Below are 19,080 nucleotides of genomic sequence, written 5' to 3'. Positions count from 1 at the left end.
GCTGGGAACTCCGGCCCAGACGCGGAGAAGCCACGCAACCCAGCTGCAACCACGAAAGCCCGAATATGAGCAACACGTCACGCGTCGATGTGTTCGCTTATCCTGGAGAAGGCGGCGCGGAATTTGCGGAGTTTTGGGAGCATGTTGTTCCCCAGGCGTGCACTGTCACACTTGAGCCTGGCGATCTTCTGTTCTTCCCACCGGGGTGGTGGCATGCGATGAGGAGCGAGGATACTAGTTTCTCTGTCTCCATGTGGTTCTAGTGTGTCCGAAGTAGCACTTGATACTGTAGTCTGCAGGAGTTGTGCTGGCGACTACTTATATCGCAGTGATCGAACCTGAAGCGCAGAAATAGAAGGATGACTAAGCGTGTCACAGGGGCATTATGCGCGCGTCTACCCACTCTCCACCCGACCTCCACGACCACCTCCTCGAACCTCCCATTCCACGCTCAGCAACATGTCTAGCAGGGCCGGAGGTCTCTACGGAGGGATCCAGTTCTCATCTGCCAAACCTTTTGCGAACCCCTCGGAAGACCCAGCTGAAGACCAGCCCCTACCGCAACCTCCATCGGTACAGCTCGTCTCGACCCCCACGCCCTCGATCGTCCCACAAAGCACCAGGGGAGCGGTCTCAGCGGCCCCCACGGCTCCAGCCCAGGCTCAAAATCCCGCTGCGAGCGGCAGCGGCCCCAGCGCAGACGCGCCCGCGAAAGCCACAGCCGGTATTCCTCCCTCTCCTGTAGCATTTGCGCGGTAGAGCTCGTTATTCACGAAACACCTCCATCTGCCCCCATCCTCACGCGCCGGTCAACACCCGCGTCGTCCCCGTCAACGCCACGCCCCCTCGCCGGTGCCAGGCTGGTCCGCCGCGCTCGTCTTCGCGCCTACGCGTCGACAGGCGGCCAAGGCCAAGCCCCAGGCGCCTCGTCTTCCGGTCGGGGCCGCGATGGCGGGCGGCGCCGCACCCACGCCCGCTGCGCTGTCGAGCACGGCCGTGGTGTTTGCGCCGCCGTCGCTCGTGGACCCGAAGGAGAAGGCCAAGGAGAACAGCGCCAGCGACGCGCAGCAGCAGCAGCAGCAAGGCAGCCAGGGATGGGGCCGCAAGGTGAAGCCCCCGTCGATGATCCTCGACGAAGACGTGAATGGCTTCAAGACCGGACTCAAGGGCGGCCGGAGGGACGGCCCCGGCGGCGGCGGAGGGGTGGCGGGTGGCGGGAAGAAAAAGGGCAAGAAGGTGCGTGCGTGGCGCGCTCGTGGACGACGGCGGGCTTGACCGTGGCGGGATACAGAACAAGAGCGCGCTCCAGCAGGCGGCGGTGTGGAACCCGGACGAGGCGTACGACCCGATGCGCCCGAACGACTACAACGAGTGCAAGACATGGCAGCGGCGGGAGCGGGAGGAGCGTAGGGAGCGGCTGCTGGAGGAGAAACGGCGGGGAGAGGACAGGAAGCGGTACCGGCGGAGCAGCAGTTACTCGGACAGCTATCACAGCGCATCGGAGGAGGAGAGGCCGCGAAAGACCGGTGCGTCGGCTTTCGTTATGAAGTGGCCCTGGACATCCTACTCACGCATCGACACAGGACGATATGAAGATCGGAGCAGGAACGAGCAGGAGGAGTACGGGCGCCCTGTTGGAATCGGTGCTGCCAGCATGTCTGTTGTTGCTGTCGACGCCACGATGACGGGAGACGAGGCGTACCAGCGCCGTCTCGCCATGTCGCAGGGCTTGCAGGCTCTCAGCCCTCCACGTCGACATTCACACCCTCGGCTTCCTCGTCTTCTCTCCCTCCGTCATTCTCCGAGTCGACACTTCCGCCGTCGTCATCCTCGGATTTCGAAGACCAGACTGGCGCTGCGCAGTCCACTCCAGCCTCAGTGATACTGCCGCACGCTGGCCGATCTGGCGAAGATGCCTACCTGGCGCGTCTCGCCATGATACCGCAAGGCAATCCTCCAGTTACTCGGGAGCCTAGCCCCCTTCCGTTCGAGGAGGCTCTCCCTCCGCGCGCCCAGGCCCCCATTCTCGTCCCGCCTCCCGCCGCGCCAGCTCCCGCTGTTCCTTCGCAACAGAAAATAGAGAGCAGCAAGCTCGCAGCAGCGGCCATCGCCGCGCGTCTGAGTGCGCTGGCTCCGAAAGGCACGGGTCCCCCGCTGCCCACCGGCCCGGAGGCTGCGTCGTCCGCGGAGCCCACGAAACGGTATGCCGGTTCACGCCTCGTAACCGCTCACGCCACTGACCTATCTGTTCTCGCAGGCCGGATCCTCACGGGTTCGCGCAAAGGCTCATGGCGAAGTGGGGGCACAAGGAGGGCCAGGGCCTCGGCGTCGACGGCTCCGGGATCGTGCACGCGCTCACCGTCGAGCAGGTCAGCGGTGGCGCAAAGGGCAAGAGCAAGGGCAAGGGCAAGGGAAGCAAGGGCGCGCACTTCGGCCCCGCGGCGGGAGGGGGCGCGGCAGGCGCCGCCGCGGCGAAGATGGGACGAATCGTGAACATGAACGAGGACGCGAAGGCGCGGGAGGACCGCGCGCGGTTCGGAGAGCCGAGCCGCGTGATGGTGCTCACGAACATGGTCGACCTCGAGGACGTGGACGACGAGGAGCTCCGCGGGGAGATCGGTGCGTTCGTCTCGTCCTTTTGCTCCCTGCTGGGCTCACCAAGCGTCGCCGCCCCTTATCCCGCGTCCCGCGTTCCCACCCGCGCGCTCCGCCCCTGCGCCGGTTCGGGCGTATCTGTCTTCCAGGCGACGAGTGCGCGAAGAACGGAACCGTGGAGCGTGTGCTCGTGCATGCGGTGCAGCCCCGGCGGATCGGGAAGAGGACGCGGTGCGCGTGTTCGTCTGTTTCGGCGGGCCCGTCGGGGCGTGGAAGACGGTGCGGGAGATGGACGGCCGGTTCTTCGGGGGCGGGCGGTGCGCGCGCGCTATTTCCCGGAACACCGCTTCGCCGCCGCCGACTGGGACGCCCCGCTCGAGTGAGCCTCGCAGTGGCGCCGCCGGACTGTTGTGCGAGATGAGGGCTCCGGGCGGGATGGTTGGTGATCTATGTACTCATCTCTATCGCTAGAGAGAGCCGAGCGTAGCTGGGAGGACGAGGTCGTGCCACGCGCGCTTGCTGGTCGGTTTGTGGGGGATGATGAAAGATAGCTCGGAATCACATCGTTTATATACGTTTCTGCGCAGTGCAGACAACAAGGCATGGCTACAGCAGGGGAACAAGCCCGTCAAGGTACGTAGGCTCCAAGACGACGAGAGAACAAACAAATCCCGAGCCACTCAGATCGCGATCGTGAACCTGTTTCCAAGTACCGCATCCTCGCTGACACATCATAAGTCCTGGATCAGATCCTGTTTGTCCTCCGCGTAAGCTTGCAAGAGGCATCATCGCATGGCTCACAGAGCCGAGGGCTTGAGTACCGCTCGCGCACAGCGCAAAGCGCGCAGAGGGTTGTTCCTTTGTCGATCTATACGGCAAGGAGTCAGAATTGACCTGAGTGACCCTGTTTGGGCATCAATACCGCGCGGTCCGCGCTACCGTCATGGAATATTCGAGCGAAATATGTGCCTCCAGACCGATCGAGTCCCAACTCGAACAGCCACGAGGTCGGAGTCTGGGGCGAGCCGCGAACGGGGTATCTGGGCCGCGGGAAGGGAGGCTGCCGCCGTTCGCGGGAGTATAAAGCAGGGGCGCTCGAGGGTGCCAGTGGGTGCCAGTAGTAACGTTGTGTGCTCTGCGCCGCGGTGAGGGGCCTGCCGGCAACGTTGTTTGTCTGATCACGAAAGGAGGCCGGAGCGCCGGTACCAGGTGGAAGGCGCGGCCGCCGTCAGCCGCCATCACTGAACGCGGCGGGCGGAGGCACATATAAGCGAACGCTCTCTCTCTCTTCCTGCTGCACTCACCGCTCACGTTTGCCCGTGTGTACCTGGGGAGGGGGCGCTGAGATGGCACTCAATGGTGGGTCCTTGTTCCGCCGCGTTCTCGGCAACCGGTGGTGGTAGTCGCCGGCGCGGACCCACAGCCGCGAGTGGCCCAGAGCTGTTTGTTCAAGCACGAAGTCAATCTCGGCGCCATCCACTAACCACAGCTGACAGGTTGCGCCACCGACTCTGGTCGGGAAACCCAACTGCCCAGAAGACCGCAAACGTGGATCCAGCCGACGTACGGCGTCTTCGACATCTTTTCATCGACGCTCCGTTCTACGACTGCAAAATGATCCGTGGGAACGTGGAGGCCTCTTGATAAGAGTAAAACCACGCCGATGCGACGAAGCACCGCAGCGAGCGACGATCTACTGCGATTCCAAGGCGCAGTACTCCATGGCCTTCGTCGATCCCTGTGATCTGGTGATCAACCACAGAGCTGCGATATAGGGGGAGGACATGTGGCATGAACGTGTCCTACTCACCTGAACGATTCTGGATCTTACTTGATCCCTCGCTCAACGAGTCCGACGTGCAATGCGGAAGAAATGGGCTTTGTGAGTATCACGGACGACGGAAATCGTTTGAAGGAGCATAGACAGGAATGGTAGAGAGAACCAAGAAGGTACGTTGCAGCCTGGTGGGAGAGAGCCTGACTTGCTGAAACTAACGTTCGTCGGTAGATATGCTCCCATCGTGCCCTGGAAACCTCATGTCACAGACCCGGTGTGGTCTCTGTGGATGTGGAGATGCGTTGTTGTATCGCAAGAATGAGGACAGACGGACCAACGTTGCGCTCCGTCTTGTTCCCAAGTATCGGCCAGGGCTGTCAAGGCGAAGTCCCTCGCCAGTGCTCGTCATACCAGCAGCAGGACACCGGCAGCAGGCACGTAGTCGAGACGAAGGCAGGAGAAAGCAAGGCTGAGGATCACGCCAGGTGAGCGCAGTGGACGAGACGTTTAGGGGAGCAGCACGGGTCGCAGGGCCGCATCGCTGAGGTGCGTGGGTACACCGACTTCCGAGGACCTCCGTCCAGGGCCCGCTCACAGTGCCTCCGGAGCGCTCATGGATCCTGGCAGGGCCGGGTACCGTTCCTTACGTCCGAGGCCGTTCTTCAAAAATCCCTAAATCGTCTTTTTCGGAGGACGCCGGCGAACACGAGGCCACAGCGTTTCCCTGGTCTGATCCGCAGGTCTGGGCCGTCAACCTTCGATTCTATTTCACATCGACTACCGTAAAAGCGATCTACTCTGTCGACCCATGACGCCCGCTTTCACTTCTTTGCAGTGTTCGCGCGAACGACGACAGCCCTCTAGATGACGCCCGCACACCCGCGGGGGGACAGACTCTGCCACGACGGAGACACTCACGAGTACATCGCTACCGCATCGTAGGCGTCGCCGCCATCCTCGGAGCCCGCAGACGAAGAGACCTCCCACTTCAGGTCGCGTCAAACCGATGAGGTCAAATGGGGTGGGCGGGCCGTCCACCGGACGCGGTGGGCGGTGTGCGCTACTTCACTGACTCCTCTGCTTCTCGCCGGTGCGGACTGATCGTTACCGCGGCATCCCTCCTTGGACTGTTCCAGTGGCAGGTCAGCGGCAGATTCGTGTGTTCGACCGACGGCGCACCCTAATGACGCGGGATCTCACGCTTCATCACCGGACGCCGCCCCTCCATCCGTCGCATGCCGCGCTCGAATTTTGAGGCCTCGCTGGCGTATGTGGGTCTCAGCCGAAACCGTCGACGGCTGGTCACTGCCGCCGCGTAGCCCTGCCCGCCGCCCGATCCTGCAACGGATCCGGTAAAGCTCGACCTCGCCCTAGATGATCCCGATGCTGTCAGTGGGGGCCTCAGAGGGCCATAAAAATCCGGAATTCTCACCTCTCCCCCACCGCAAAGCTCTGACATCGTCCACCATCTCATCGTCCACTCCTCGTCCTCCTCACACCCCGGACAACCCATCAACGCGCTCGCCTGCCTCGCCAAACACCAGCATCTCGCGTCAGCATCTCCTCGCCGCACTCGCGTTCCCCGCGCCCTCCTCGCCGCACATCGCGCTCCACGCCGCCTCCCGTCCATCCTCCCGCACCACGCCAAACCAACACCAACGGCCACGATGGTGAGCACGACCCTCCCCTGCACAACAGCCAGCAGCCTCGGCAGCCTCGCCGCCGCCGCCGCCACACCGGCGACGAGGCGGCCGAGACTGGCAATTCGCCGCTCACGCGCGCGCGGGCGCCTCACTGACGCGCTTCTTCTCCCGCCACCCGCAGACCACGATAGGTCGGTACCACAGACTCACCTCACGCGCGAGCACCGTCGCTGACCCCGCGCCAGTGATCGGGGAACACCCTGAACTCCCGGACGAAGTGAAGAACTCCAGAGAGGTCGGTGGGTGTCCCAGTTGAGAGGCCCGGCGTCGCGTCCTCGCGCTCGCGCCCCCGCAGACGGCGTGCGGGCGCGAGGACGCGGCCGTGACCTCTGGACTGAAATGCCCGCGGCCTTCGTCCGGTGCTGACAGCTGTGGCATGTTGCGCAGAGGGACTGGAAGCCCCTGCCCGTCGAGACCACGCAGGCCAACGTCGCGCTGAGGGGCGAGCGCGTGGACTTCCCGCTGGAGAACGGGTGGGCTGGCGTCCCGCTCCTGTCGGCGTGGCAGATCGCCACGTACCCCCAAGACACAACTCTCTGGAACAAGGACGAGTACATCCCCTGCCCGGTCACGGTGTCCATCCAGGTGAGCGCTGCCGGCTCGGTGCGCTGTAGCCGACACGGACGTTCCACTCACCGTGCGCGGGCCCACAGTTCCCGGGGTGCCCGGCCCACCGCCCCACGACCTTCGCGCCGATGCCGCGCCAGCTGCTCGCGTACCGGCTCGCTGAGAGGATCATCGACGTCATCGTGAGTGTCTCGTATCACCTGCCACGGAGATTAACCGCTCACCGGTGATTTACTTTGATAGAACAAGGACGAGCCCGCTTACAAATGCGCTGTCACCGTCCGTCCGGAATACGTGCGGCTTAAAGCCATCCAGCGCTTGACCCAGGGCACCTGGGGGGTCGAGCTCGAGATCTTTGACAGGTCGTAGACGGCTCCCTCCTTCGCATGTCGACGACGGCCTCCTCTTGAGGCGGTACAGTGAAGATAGCCTATAGCCCATAGTTTCAGTCCCACATCGCGCAGTCCCAGTCTCATGGCATCATTGGCTCACCAGTATTGTAGTCCTGTATCGTTAGCGTCTTCAACATATTCATTCTCGTTCGGCATCAAATATTGTCGGCTTCGCGTGCAAAGGTTCGACGAGCAGCATTGCAGTGGGGCGGAGCTGCAGTCAGAAGGAGAGGAGGAGGAGGAAGGGGAGGGGGAGGTGGTACGAGGAGGAGGCCCTAGGATGACGGGGGTAGGGGGGCAGGGCAGGGCAGAGTGGGAAGCCGATGGGGATGCGGCCCTCGCGCGCGCATCTTCCCGTGGATCATATACCCAAGGCCCCGCGTCTGGTAGGGCGATTCGGCCCGCCCGAATCAAAGAACCTCCCGGCCTGCGTCCGCGTGAGAGGGCGACCTTGTCCTCGCGCGGGGCCGGTGTCTGGAGCCGCGCGCGAAGCTGATCGATGGCACCGAGGCCGGCCAGAGCGCGCGTGCGCATTGTCGACGCTCGCGAGCAATAGCACCCGCACAAGAACGAGCCCGTGTGATGGTGCCGAGGGCGCGGCGAGTGCGACCGATGCGTGAGTGCGCGAGGGGCCGCTTACGGGTGTGCATTGTTGAGGGAAGCCGAGCGCGAGAACTGAGCGGCAAGATCAGGTTCGCGGAGAGTCTTGCGCGCAGTGTGATTTATTAATACCCTGGTCTCGCTGCAGTGATTCGGCTTCAGTCTTGGACTCGAATCGGTAGGCTGGAGGCGTTGGAGCTATGAAGCTTTGAGGTGTCGCGTCTCTTAGTTTTCTGAGAGAAAGGGGAACGTAAATCAACCTAGGCATGGAGATACCCCCACATAGTCTCCCACACACAGAGATAAGACATCAGTGATGTCAAGTCTGCACATGTATTGGCATGAAATTGTTGGAGACCGAAAGGGTGTCGCATCACATCAAGGTGTTGGGAAGTGCGACATTGATAGTGAAAGGTGTATCCACACGACACGCGGAAGCCGTCCAAGCAGGAAACAAAGCAGACAAAAGACAGTGACGGTTACTCGCCTGGCCCATTGTACCACCGGACGCGTACATTTCTCCCCAACTTCTGAGACCAGAGTACTACCGGCGACTATCGTTGTGTGTAGATGTATACGGGAAAAATGTAAATCACATCTTCCTTGCGTTTAATTGTGTTTTCTCCGGCCGATAGCGTCGTTGAGGGGAGGTTCGTATCGCGGTATAGAAGTGACGGTGACGATGGCGGGAGAGAGGACTAGAGAATCAGGGTAGCGCAAGGAATACGGTGGTCACTGGTGAAGAGGTGAGCACAGCGCGGGGGCGCGGGAACGTCTGCGAGCTTGGCCCGGCCCGACGATTTCTGGCGTCTGCTGCCAAAGCTGACAGAATCATATAGTCCGCCTTCCCCAGTCGCCGCAGGCGCCACCGCACTCGTTCAACCGCCCTCCTAATGGCCGCCATGGCGGTCCGTTCCACTCCCGCTTTGTTCTCCAAGCTTGTCACAAAATCTTGTGTATGTTTGCTCACCTGCCCTCTCCAAGACCCTCCACTAACTATCAGTCTGCAGGAACTTAGTAGCACTCGCGGAAACACTGAGTCTCTCCCCCCACACATGTGCACGTCGCTGCCTTTTGGACACGCGTTGTAATCTAAGCGGCGTACGGATGCTATGGAGGCAAAATATTGCCCCAGAGCATCCTGAAATTCTATGTGGAACGAATAGATGCAGTACCTTGGGGGATAGCGCGGCGATTTAGAGCTCAGAGCGAGCAACAGGACAGTTCCAGCTCCCGTCGGGTGCACCACCTGACTGTCGTTGGAAGTGCGAATGATGCAGCGTCGCGCGTGCGGCCTTCGCAACCTTACTCCAATCAGTAAAATTTCTGCAGCTCCTGCTGGCCAGGAGGCGCAAGTCTGGCTCTCGCATCGCCCTTCCCTGCCCTGTCAATACTTGTACACCAGCGTGGCATGGCATCGGCTGCGTGCCAGACTATACGCTAGCGTGTGAGTATCGATTGCGTGCACGATGCTATCTCGCTCCTCCCTCTCCGAGGCTCTTCCCCTGCCCCTCCTCCCACTCGCATCGCATACTCATTTCCGTCCTCCACAGCATCAGACCCATCCCTCGGCTAAGCGTCGACATTGCCTCCATACGTATGCCGGATACCAGTAACCTGCCAGATATACGCGTGCCCAGATTCAACACTCAAAGCCTGGCCCATGGTCACAGTCCCCGCCGCCAGCTGCCCCGCCTCGACTCTGCCCAATCCGACGGCATTCCCTGTACTGTTGCCCCGCTCGCTCGTGTCGTCTCATCGTTCCCATCGATGCACTTTCCCGGCATCGACACACACCCGAACACCGTGTCCGGCGGGCTATGGTACAAAAACAGTGACGGAGGATGTGATTGCAATTGGAAAGAGCAGGTAAGTCTTAACTATGTTCGTCTACCCATCCCGGAGGACCAACGAGCGATTCTAGAGCTCGACCATCCACGAAGGCCACGATTGGCCGTGTCCGGCCTCTCGCCGTGCTCGAGCGCGCGCACCGCTACGACATCAAGGACTCGTTAATTTGCAGGACGGGCTCCCAGGATCCTTTGGACTTGCGTCGGTACTCGACCAATCGGAGGTGCTTGCGCTCGACCCGCCTTCCTTTGTATCTCGGCTTCTGCTCTTTCTGGTGAGTTTCCGCTGTCAGCGCCTTCATCGCGAGAGCGTCCTTGGAGCCGTGACCTTACTCACGATGGCACTTCCGATTTCTATAGCGATCTTCCTCGCGAGCGTCTTGCGGGTGATAGACTCACCCCCGGCGGTGGATCGCATGGCGGTGATCTGCCTCTCGTACTTGCCAGAACCCTGGAACTGGGGACGGCGGAGTGAGCGAGCGCGCTCCCTTCTCGAGGCGAGTCACGATGGGCGCCGGGGCCTACCTGACACCGAAAGTGACTCTTAGCAGCAACCCCCCAGTCAGGGTGATACGCCGGGCGATCCCCGTCTATGATCTGCATCCACTCGCTGTCGCGGTTGAACGCGGACTCGAGCGAGACTCCGGGACGCCCGTCGGCCAGCTCGAAGCGCACGACGTTGTCCTCGAACTCTTCCGTCCCCAGACTTGGCTGCATCCGGAACTCTTCCAGAGGGAAGTCCTTCCAGGCGGCGCCATCCTGTGCGGGGGGCTGTATACGTGTGAGTGAACCTGATAGTTGGAAGCAATGCGAGCGCCCGCTTACCGTCATTGCAGCGGAGGAGGCCCGCTTGGCGGCCCCCATGTCCGAGACAAAGCCGCTCGGGACGCCCAGGGTGTATACGGTCGCGTTCGGGGGCACTTGAACGTCGGGCATCTTGAGACGAAGGGCGTCCCAGTGCTGATCTCCGTGAGCTCGAAAAATCTCGACTAATATAGAGGGGTTCTAACGCTATGGTCAGAACTGGGGTGCGGCGTCGAAGAACAGGCCTCCCACCTGTTCGAGGTACGCGAAGCATTCGTTGTCGAAAGCGTCGGCCATGGCGAAGAACGGAGAAGTTCGGGGGTGGTATGTCCAGATGGCTAAGGGACGTCCTTTGCTGGAGGACGACTTTTGTACCCACCTCTGCACTGGGGTCGCCGCCCCCGCGCACCGTCGGCGCAGCATCGTTAGCAGGATATCCATGTATTTCTTCGCCTCTGTCGCCGCGGGATGCGGCGACACGGCGTTCGAATCGCCACCGCCCACAGCCTATGCGCCTCAACCTGTTGTTGGTATAGTTGTATAATGCCGGGGAGCCCGCTGCGGAGACCTCAGGAGACCGCATTGGGCACTGTTCGTATATCCATGCATCATACATAAAAGCCGAAAACCCACATGTGGATCTGTTACTTCGAGCCCTGTAATCAGAACACGGACTGCCACTCGGGGTACGACGAGAGACCCCGCACCAGCGGCGCGAGTGTTCCCGAAGTCCGGGCGGATATACGGACAGCGTATGATGAATTCCGCACCTCACAGACGTGGTCGGCGCGAGGTCAGGACAGCGGCGGCGAGGTAACGTTAGAGCGGTGTTCGCCGGATGGGTCAATGCGCCGCGCTATCCATTCGACGGGTCTGAGGCGGGAGACGCGTGCGCCCCGAAGACAGGAAAATTTTTTACAAAAGCGCAGCCCGCGCCGAGTATTCCAGATCCCGGATATCAATATCCGACCCTACATGGGCAGCGGGGCCTTCCCGAGACTTCGCAACAGCCTCCGGTTGAGGTTTGCCAAGTGAACGCACGAAAGTCGCGAACACACTCGTGCTTCCTTGTGATATGTGCGGCGCGACTATCCCTGTACGTGAAGCACTGTGATGACCGAGTTGGACCCCCGTGTGAGGTCGCTGGTGTTCTCGCTGTGGGCGACTGACACGGCGGACGAGGACAACTGCTTTCGTCACGCCCCCGCCGTCTGTTGTCACTCAGCCGCTCCCAGGCCTTTGATCCACTGCGTGCCCCCTCCCCGACGAACGCAACCTGGACTAGAGCCGGCAGCCGCGTCCCCCGCCACATCGCCTCCCGCGGCCCCTTAGCTATGCGGAAACCTTCATCGACCGCTGTCCCGCTGAGAGCTCCGCGCGCCCTCGCCGCACAGGCTCATAGGCTCCTACCGTGGACGGAGCCCCTTCAGTCCAGCTCATGCCACCCCACCCCGAAATACCGGGACCTTGCCCGTCAAGCCAACCCTATGCCCCAAGCCCGCTCCGTCACCCCTCTCCAGTGACTGGACGTCTATCACCCTCGATAAACCCGGTCGTCATTTCTCTTCGTCGACGTCCATTGCCCTCAACCCCGCTCCTACATCGCCGGACGTCAGGTTAGGAGGCCAGACCGAGAACAAACTCCCTCTTCGCCAGGAGAGCTGGCGGCGAGGACAGCTTTTGTGGGATTCTGGTGTGTACAATCGATGCAGTCTGACACAAACTGCACTCCCTCTCGTCTATGGCTGCAAGTGTCTGTCGACCTACCGCCCCTTCTGTCCCGAGCCCGCTAGATCTGTCCTACGACAGTGACTAGGGCGCTCGGAAGAGCGGACGGTAGATGACACTACGCTCAACGGCACTTCCACTTCACCCTCATAATGCCCACCGCAGTCCGGCAACGACATCATGAGTGTGCCGAAGGGGGGTTGATAGCATTTAGTGAAGAGGTACGCACCACGAGTCCTCCTCCATCGCCTACGTATGCGCCCAAAATGGACCTCCACATCGTGTCTAGGCTGCATATAGCGACTGAGGTGCTGCCCACTGCCGTTGGAAGAAGTCGTCAAGAGGCTTCGGTGTGTACACTTGTTGATTGCCGTCGAGGTCATTGTTCACGCGCTGCGCAACTCAAATTGCGAACTGGCTCCACGCCCCTGGCCGCGGGGTCGGATATCGAGCTGGACCGGACTTTCAAATATGTCGGGATACAAATCCATCGGATATCCAGCGCACACTGGTCGGAGGTCGCTTCATCCCAAGTCAATCTTCCAAAAGCGGGGGATCGAGGAGCAAGTTCGGCCAGTCGAGAGGTTGAATGAAAGACAAGTGGAAGATGTGCTGGTGGTGCCAAGCAAGAGAGCCAGAAACTCCGATCCAAGGGTCCGCTGCATCTGGAGACGGCCGCAACGGCCACGATTCATGGCGACGGCAGTCAGTCAGCCGCGGCCCGCCACCTCCCGCCACTGGCCAGACGACGTTCCCGCGCCCCTACGCTGTGCTCAGCTCTTCACCACCATCACGCTACCCTGGTCCTCTTGCCCTCTCTCCTGTCGCCCCTCATCGTCACCGTCACTTCTTTACGCCGATACGAACTTCGCCTCAACAGTGCTATCGGCCGGAGAAGAGACGATTAAACGCAAGGAGCATGCGATTCACTATTTTTGCCGCATCCATCTGCACACAACGACAGTCACCGGCAGTACTCTGGTCTCAGAAGTTGGGGAGAAAACAATGGGCTAGGAGAGTACCCGTCACTGTTGCATCCGTGTCTTTTTTGGACGGCTTCCGCGTGTCGTGTACTATCACGACCCCAGTGTTCGGACAGACCCTAGTGTTCGGACGAACGCGAATTGCGCTCCAGTACCTCAACCGATAACCATGAAATTTTAGATTAAGCTAGTATAACTTCTCACACACCTATGTTAGAAGTTTCGTGTCCCCCCGGCCAAAGCTGCGTCCGATCTCAAGGATACACTCATCTCACCTGGAGAAGTCTCGCCCTTGACGGGTCTCGGCTGAAACACCCATCCCGGCGCTCCACTTGGAATTTGGGAATGCAATTCTTTCCCACTTCCAAAGCGTTAGCTAAATTCTCCGAGAGGATGCGCCTTCGTGGGCTTCGATGGTACAGAATTGAGCTCTGGGGGCGTGACAGTAATCCAGCGCTTGTGTGTCACCTCTCAGCGCCCTACTCGATTTGGCTCGGCAATGGCTCTCTTATGACAGGTTCTGACGTCGGCTGCATCTTGGCGCCGTGACAGCGCCTGTGACGACGTGCGGAGAATTGTCCGAACACTAGGGTCAGTGCACTCCTTCAACGGTTATACACACATATATCCTCCGCTCGCCTCCAAAGTTTGCAGAATTATGGAGACAAACAATTCAATTGTGTCTATAAAATTTGAAGATTATCGGTGGAGGGGGGCGACGAGGACGCGTTGAACTACCCCGGTCGGCGCTTGCCCGTCCGAACACTGGGGTCGTGATAGTATATACACCTTTCACTATCAATGTCGCCCTTCCCATTTCCTTGATGCGATGCGACACCCTTTCGATTTCCAAAATTTACTATTCCCGTCGGGCATACGTCGGGTAATGTCTGATCCTAGAAGGGAGGGTGGGAGAGGACGAGCGCCCGGAGGGCCGCGCCGCCGAGCCGTTAAGCCAAGGCGATCGCGCGGTGTGCCCTCTTGTGCCCTCCGGACGTCGACCGGAGCGCGAGAGATCTGCAAAGGTGCCCAGTCATTCGCACTCCGCTTCAGGAAGCACCTGTTGCAGCGTAGCGCTCGTGCCTCCTGCCGGTGAGCCCTTGCCACGTGCGAAGCTTGCACACCGCCTACCATGGTCCATATATATATCCGGATGCTGCGCGCCGCCGGGTGTCCGCCGGCGCCTCCCCACTCCGCCACCTGTGCTCGCCGCCCCCAACAGCGAGCTCGCTGTTCCCGTGCCCTGCCTCCCCCTCCCCTCCGTTTCCCTCCGTTCTTTGTAGTACCTGCTTGTATTTAAAATGCGCACCTAATGATATACAATCCAATAGCTAAAGTTGGCTGGGTGTGCCTGCACTGACCCCTCACACCCCCCAAAATACGTGCAACATAGGAACATGCATAAGCGTTCAATTTATTGGCTAAATTCCTCATCAGAAAGCTGTGTGTGGTATCTGCTGTAATCTGAAATCGCAGGTCGATAGCTGGAGGGGTGTAGGTACGATGTCATGTGTCATTTCAGAATGGCATACTCCACAGTGATGTAGTATGCACATGTATCGTCTCATGTACACATAGAATCGTACATAGAGATCCTTCAGGGTGTATTAAAAAAGAAGCAAGCAAAAGGACGATGTTTCGGTGAAGATATGACATATACTCAGAAGGGGGAGTTGCCTTGAAATTGCGGCCCCGATATGTTTTTTGGTAAACCTCCAATCACTATGTATCTTCTCGCGTTACTTTTATATGTATCAACAGAGCTCAGATCGTATTTTTCGTGCTTATCGGTGGAGGATTGGACACAGGGTATGGTATGTCATTATTCTACGACATAGCGTATAGCGAGATGGCATGTGCTCCGATTGTTATTCTGAAAGGCGGAATATATCAGGGTACTCTCCTGCTTAACGATGCAGAAGGAATCTCGAGAAACGGTCGAGGGGTGGCTGAGATATGTCTGATGTGTCTGGAATGGCAAGTTATCCGGAGGACGCCCTTCGGCGAGCCTGACCGTGGCGGGATGCAGAACAACAGCGCGCTCCGGCAGGCGGCGGTGTGGAACCCGGACGAAGCGTATGACCCTATGCGCCCGAACGACTACAACGAGTGCAAGACGTGGCAGCGGCGGGAGCGGGAGGAGCGTAGGGAGCGGCTGCTGGAGGAGAAACGGCGGGGAGAGGACAGGAAGCGGTACCGGCGGAGCAGCAGTTACTCGGACAGCTATCACAGCGCATCGGAGGAGGAGAGGCCGCGAAAGACCGGTGCGTCGGCTTTCGTTATGAAGTTGCTGTGGAGATCCTACTCACGCATCGACACAGGACGATATGAAGATCGGAGCAGGAACGAGCAGGAGGAGTACGGGCGCTCTGTTGGAATCGGTGCTGCCAATGTCTGTTGTCGCTGTCGACGCCACGATGACGGGAGACGAGGCGTACCAGCGCCGTCTCGCCATGTCGCAGGGCTTGCAGGCTTCTCAGCCCTCCACGTCGACATTCACACCCTCGGCTTCCTCGTCCACACTTCCGCCGTCGTCATCCTCGGATTTCGAATACCACGGCGGCGCTCGGCAATCTACTCCAGCCCCAGCGCTACTGCCACACGCTAGCCAATCTTGCCAAGATCTCTACCTGGTGCGTCTTGCCATGATACCGCAAGAAAATCCTCCAGCTCCTCGGGATCCTAGTCCCCTTCCGTTCGAGGAAGCTCTCCCTCCGCGCGCCCAGGCCCCCATTCTCGTCCCGCCTCCCGCTGTTCCGTCGCAACAAGCTCGCGGCGGCGGCCATCGCCGCGCGTTTGAGTGCGCTGGCTCCGGAAGGCACGGGTCGCCCCGCTGCCCACCGGCCCGGAGGCTGCGTCGTCCGCGGAGCCCACGAAACGGTATGCCGGTTCATGCTTCGCAACCGCGCCGCCGGGTCGTGCTGGAGGTGGCGGGCAGAGGTGTAAGCAAACGCTCTCCGATCTTCAGATCTTGCTGCTGCGCTCACTACTCACGTTCGTCCATGTGTACCTGGCCATGGGACGGGACTCAATGGTGGATCCTTGTTCTCTCCGGTAGCCAGCGGCGGTAGCAGTGAGGCTTTTCGCGAGCGGCGCAGAGCTACTTGCTTCCACTAACCATAGTTGACAGATTAGGCCACGGTGCAAACCTGGATCCATCTTTACGGTGTCTTCGACGTCTTTTCATCGACGTTCCGCTCCATGGTTGCACCAGCCCCTTGACGAGCGTAACCACGCCGAGGCGGCGAAGCGCCGCAGCGAGCGACGATCTACCGCGATTCCCAGGCACAGTACTTCATGGCGTTTGTCGACCTCTGTGATCTGGCTATCAACCACAGAGCTACAATATAGGGGGAAGACAAGTGGCATGAATGTGTCCTCCCTACCTGATCGATTCTTGATCTTATTTGACCCCTCAACGCTCAACGAGTGCGATGTGCGATGCAGAAGAAAAGGGCTTCGTGAGTATCACGGACAACAGAAACGCTTTGAAGGGGTATGGACAGGAATGGTAGAGAGAACAAAGAAGGTACGTTGCAGCCTAGTGGGAGAGAGTAGCGGAACTGACTTGCTGAATCTAACGTTCGTCGGTAGATGCCATGGCTATATACTCCCATCGTGCCCTTGAAGCTTCGTGTCGCAGACCCGGCGCGGTCTCTGTGGATGTGGAGACGCATTGTTGTGTCGCACGACCGAGGATAGGCGGCCCGACGCTGCTCTCGGTCTTGTTCCCAAGTGTCCAGAGCCGGAGTCGAGGCGAAGTCCCTCTGGTTGATGCGCCAGTGCTCGTCACACCAGCAGCAGGTAGACAAAGGCAGATGGGAGCAAGGCAGAGGATCACGCCAGGTGAGCGCAGTGGACGAGAGTGGGGCGGACGGGCGGGCGGGAGCATCGGGCGCAGAGCCCCATCGCTGAAGCGCTCGGCGAGGTGTGACCGCCGCCCCGGCCCCGCTCATTGTATTCACCCGAGCGCTCATGAATGCTCCTTTTGGCCAAGGTGTTGTGGTGGCAGCGGACACGAGGGTACCACGTTTCCCTTACGTCTGTTTCATCTTGGCGCCTGTAACACGGGCCTTGGACTTCTGTCTACCCACCTCTGAATATTGAATCGCGTGCGCACGCCCCCGGGGCGACAGACCCCAACTGCGTGGGTGGCGAGACACCCACAAGGAGAACGCTGCCGCATCGTAGATGTCGCCGTTATCTTCGGAGCCCGCAAGGGAAGACACCTCTTGTGAAGCTTGATCGCCGACGTCCTCTGCTTCTCGCCAGCGCGGCCTAATCAGCGCGGCCGCAATTCCTTGGATCTATGAAGGAGACCTAGATGTAAGATGCTGCGCCTCAGAAGAGCATAAAAATCCAGCACCGCAGAGCTCTGACATCGTCCACCACCTCTTCGCCCACTCCTCGTCGTCCTCGCACCCCCGACAGGTCGTCGACACACTCGCCCGCCCCGCTCCAGCATCTCGCGCCAGCATCTCCTCGTCGCACTCGCGTTCCCCAACAGCCCGCCCTCCTCGCCGCACATCGCGCTCCACGCCCCCCTCCCACTCATCCACCCACGCTACGCCCAACGAACACCAACGTCCACGATGGTAAGCATGGCCCTCCCCTGCACAACAGCCAGCAGCCTCGGCAGTTGGCCCTTCAGGCCTCAGGGCGCACACGTGCGGGCGCCTCACTGACGCGCTTCTTCTCCTCGCCGCCCGCAGTCCACGATAGGTCGGTGCCACAGACTCACCACGCGCGAGCACCACCGCTGATCCTGCTCCAGTTATTGGGGACACTCCCGAAATCCCGGAAGAAGTGCAAAACTCCAGAGAGGTCGGTGGGTGTCCCAGTTGAGAGGCCCGGCGTCGCGTCCTCGCGCTCGCGCCCCCGCAGACGGCGCGCGGGCGCGATGACGCGGCTGTGGCTCCGGCCTCTGGATTAAATGTCCTCGGCCTTCGTGGTGATGACAGCCGTGGTATGTTCCGCAGATGGACTGGAAGCCTCTCCCCCTCGAGACCGCGGAGGCCAACGTCGTGCTGCAGGGCGAGCGCGTGGATTTCACGCTAGAGAACGGGTGGGCTGGCGTCCCGCTGCTGTCGGCGTGGCAGATCGCCGCGTACCCCCAAGACACAACTCTCCGGAACATGGACGCGTACATCCCCTGCCCGATCACTGTGTCGATCCAGGTGAGCGCTCCTGAGATGCGCTGCAGCCCACACGGACGTTCCACTCACCATGCGAGGGGCCACAGTTTCCGGGGTGCCGGGCCCACTGCCCAGCGACCTTCGCACAGATGTCACGCAAGGAGCTCGCGAAACGGCTCGCTGAAAAAATCATAAACGTCATCGTGAGTGTCTCGTATCACCTGCCGTGAAGATTAACCGCTCACCGGTGATTTACTTTGATAGAACAAGGACGAGCCCGCTTACAAACGCGCTGGCACCGTCCGTCCGGAATACGTGCGGCTCAAAGCCATCCAGCGCTTGACCCAGGGCACCTGGGGGGTCGAGCTCGAGATCTTTGACAGGTCGTAGATGGCTCCCTCCTTCGCATGCCGCTGGCAACGGCCTCCTCTCGAGGCGGCACAGCGAAGATAGCCTATAGCCTATAGTTTCAGTCCCACATCGCGCAGTTCCAGTCTCGTCGTATCATAGGCTCACCAGTATCGTAGTCCTGTATTAATAGCTGCTCATAACAATTTCGATGTCAGGTCGGCCTAAGCGCGGGTGCGTATTGTCGACGCTCGCGAGCGATGGGACCCGCGCGAGAACGAGCCCGCGGGATACGGCCGATGCATGAGTGCGCGAGGGGCCGCTTGCGGGTGTGCATTGTTGAGGGAAGCCGGAGGACTAAACGGCAAAAACAGAGCGATTTATCGACGAGTAAGTACTCTGGTTTCGCTGCAGTGATTCGGTTTCAGTCTTGTACTCGCAGCAGCAGACTGGAGGCGTTGGGCCTATGAAGCTTTGAGGCGTCGCCTCTCTTAGCTGGGTGAGAGAAAGGGGAGCGAAAATCGATCTAGGCATGGAGACAGCCCCACATAGTCTCCCACACACAGGGATGAGAAATCAGTGATGTCGAGAAGTCTGC

General features: G+C 60.3%; 4 protein-coding genes across 4 annotated transcripts; all 4 read left to right on the top strand.

Annotated features, from left to right (window-relative positions):
- Positions 1–459: 459 nt before the first annotated feature.
- Positions 460–3,366, top strand: BXZ73DRAFT_92586 (uncharacterized protein; the record flags this gene model as incomplete). Its single annotated transcript, XM_048026411.1, has 9 exons — positions 460–724; positions 860–1,236; positions 1,292–1,526; positions 1,584–1,778; positions 1,874–2,201; positions 2,258–2,619; positions 2,745–2,777; positions 2,801–2,912; positions 3,183–3,366. The coding sequence occupies 9 exons, from the start codon at positions 460–462 to the stop codon at positions 3,364–3,366; spliced, it is 2,091 nt and encodes a 696-aa protein (XP_047873099.1).
- A 2,673-nt stretch (positions 3,367–6,039) lies between these two features.
- BXZ73DRAFT_81283 (uncharacterized protein) lies at positions 6,040–7,011 on the top strand (the record flags this gene model as incomplete). Its single annotated transcript, XM_048023475.1, has 4 exons — positions 6,040–6,210; positions 6,445–6,660; positions 6,690–6,824; positions 6,886–7,011. The coding sequence occupies 4 exons, from the start codon at positions 6,040–6,042 to the stop codon at positions 7,009–7,011; spliced, it is 648 nt and encodes a 215-aa protein (XP_047873098.1).
- A 7,951-nt stretch (positions 7,012–14,962) lies between these two features.
- BXZ73DRAFT_106094 (uncharacterized protein) lies at positions 14,963–15,607 on the top strand (the record flags this gene model as incomplete). The annotated part of the gene is made up of 3 exons (XM_048016497.1): positions 14,963–15,263; positions 15,321–15,380; positions 15,462–15,607. The coding sequence occupies 3 exons, from the start codon at positions 14,963–14,965 to the stop codon at positions 15,605–15,607; spliced, it is 507 nt and encodes a 168-aa protein (XP_047873097.1).
- Positions 15,608–17,978: 2,371 nt separating this feature from the next.
- BXZ73DRAFT_106093 (uncharacterized protein) lies at positions 17,979–18,524 on the top strand (the record flags this gene model as incomplete). The annotated part of the gene is made up of 3 exons (XM_048016496.1): positions 17,979–18,176; positions 18,242–18,337; positions 18,399–18,524. The coding sequence occupies 3 exons, from the start codon at positions 17,979–17,981 to the stop codon at positions 18,522–18,524; spliced, it is 420 nt and encodes a 139-aa protein (XP_047873096.1).
- Between the last annotated feature and the right edge of the window lie 556 nt (positions 18,525–19,080).

This window comes from Epithele typhae (assembly GCF_022376455.1).
Source record: "Epithele typhae strain CBS 203.58 chromosome Unknown BXZ73scaffold_76, whole genome shotgun sequence".
NCBI lineage: Eukaryota > Fungi > Basidiomycota > Agaricomycetes > Polyporales > Epitheliaceae > Epithele > Epithele typhae.
Note: the sequence above shows the minus strand (reverse complement) of the source record. Positions and strands in the feature narration are given on the sequence as shown.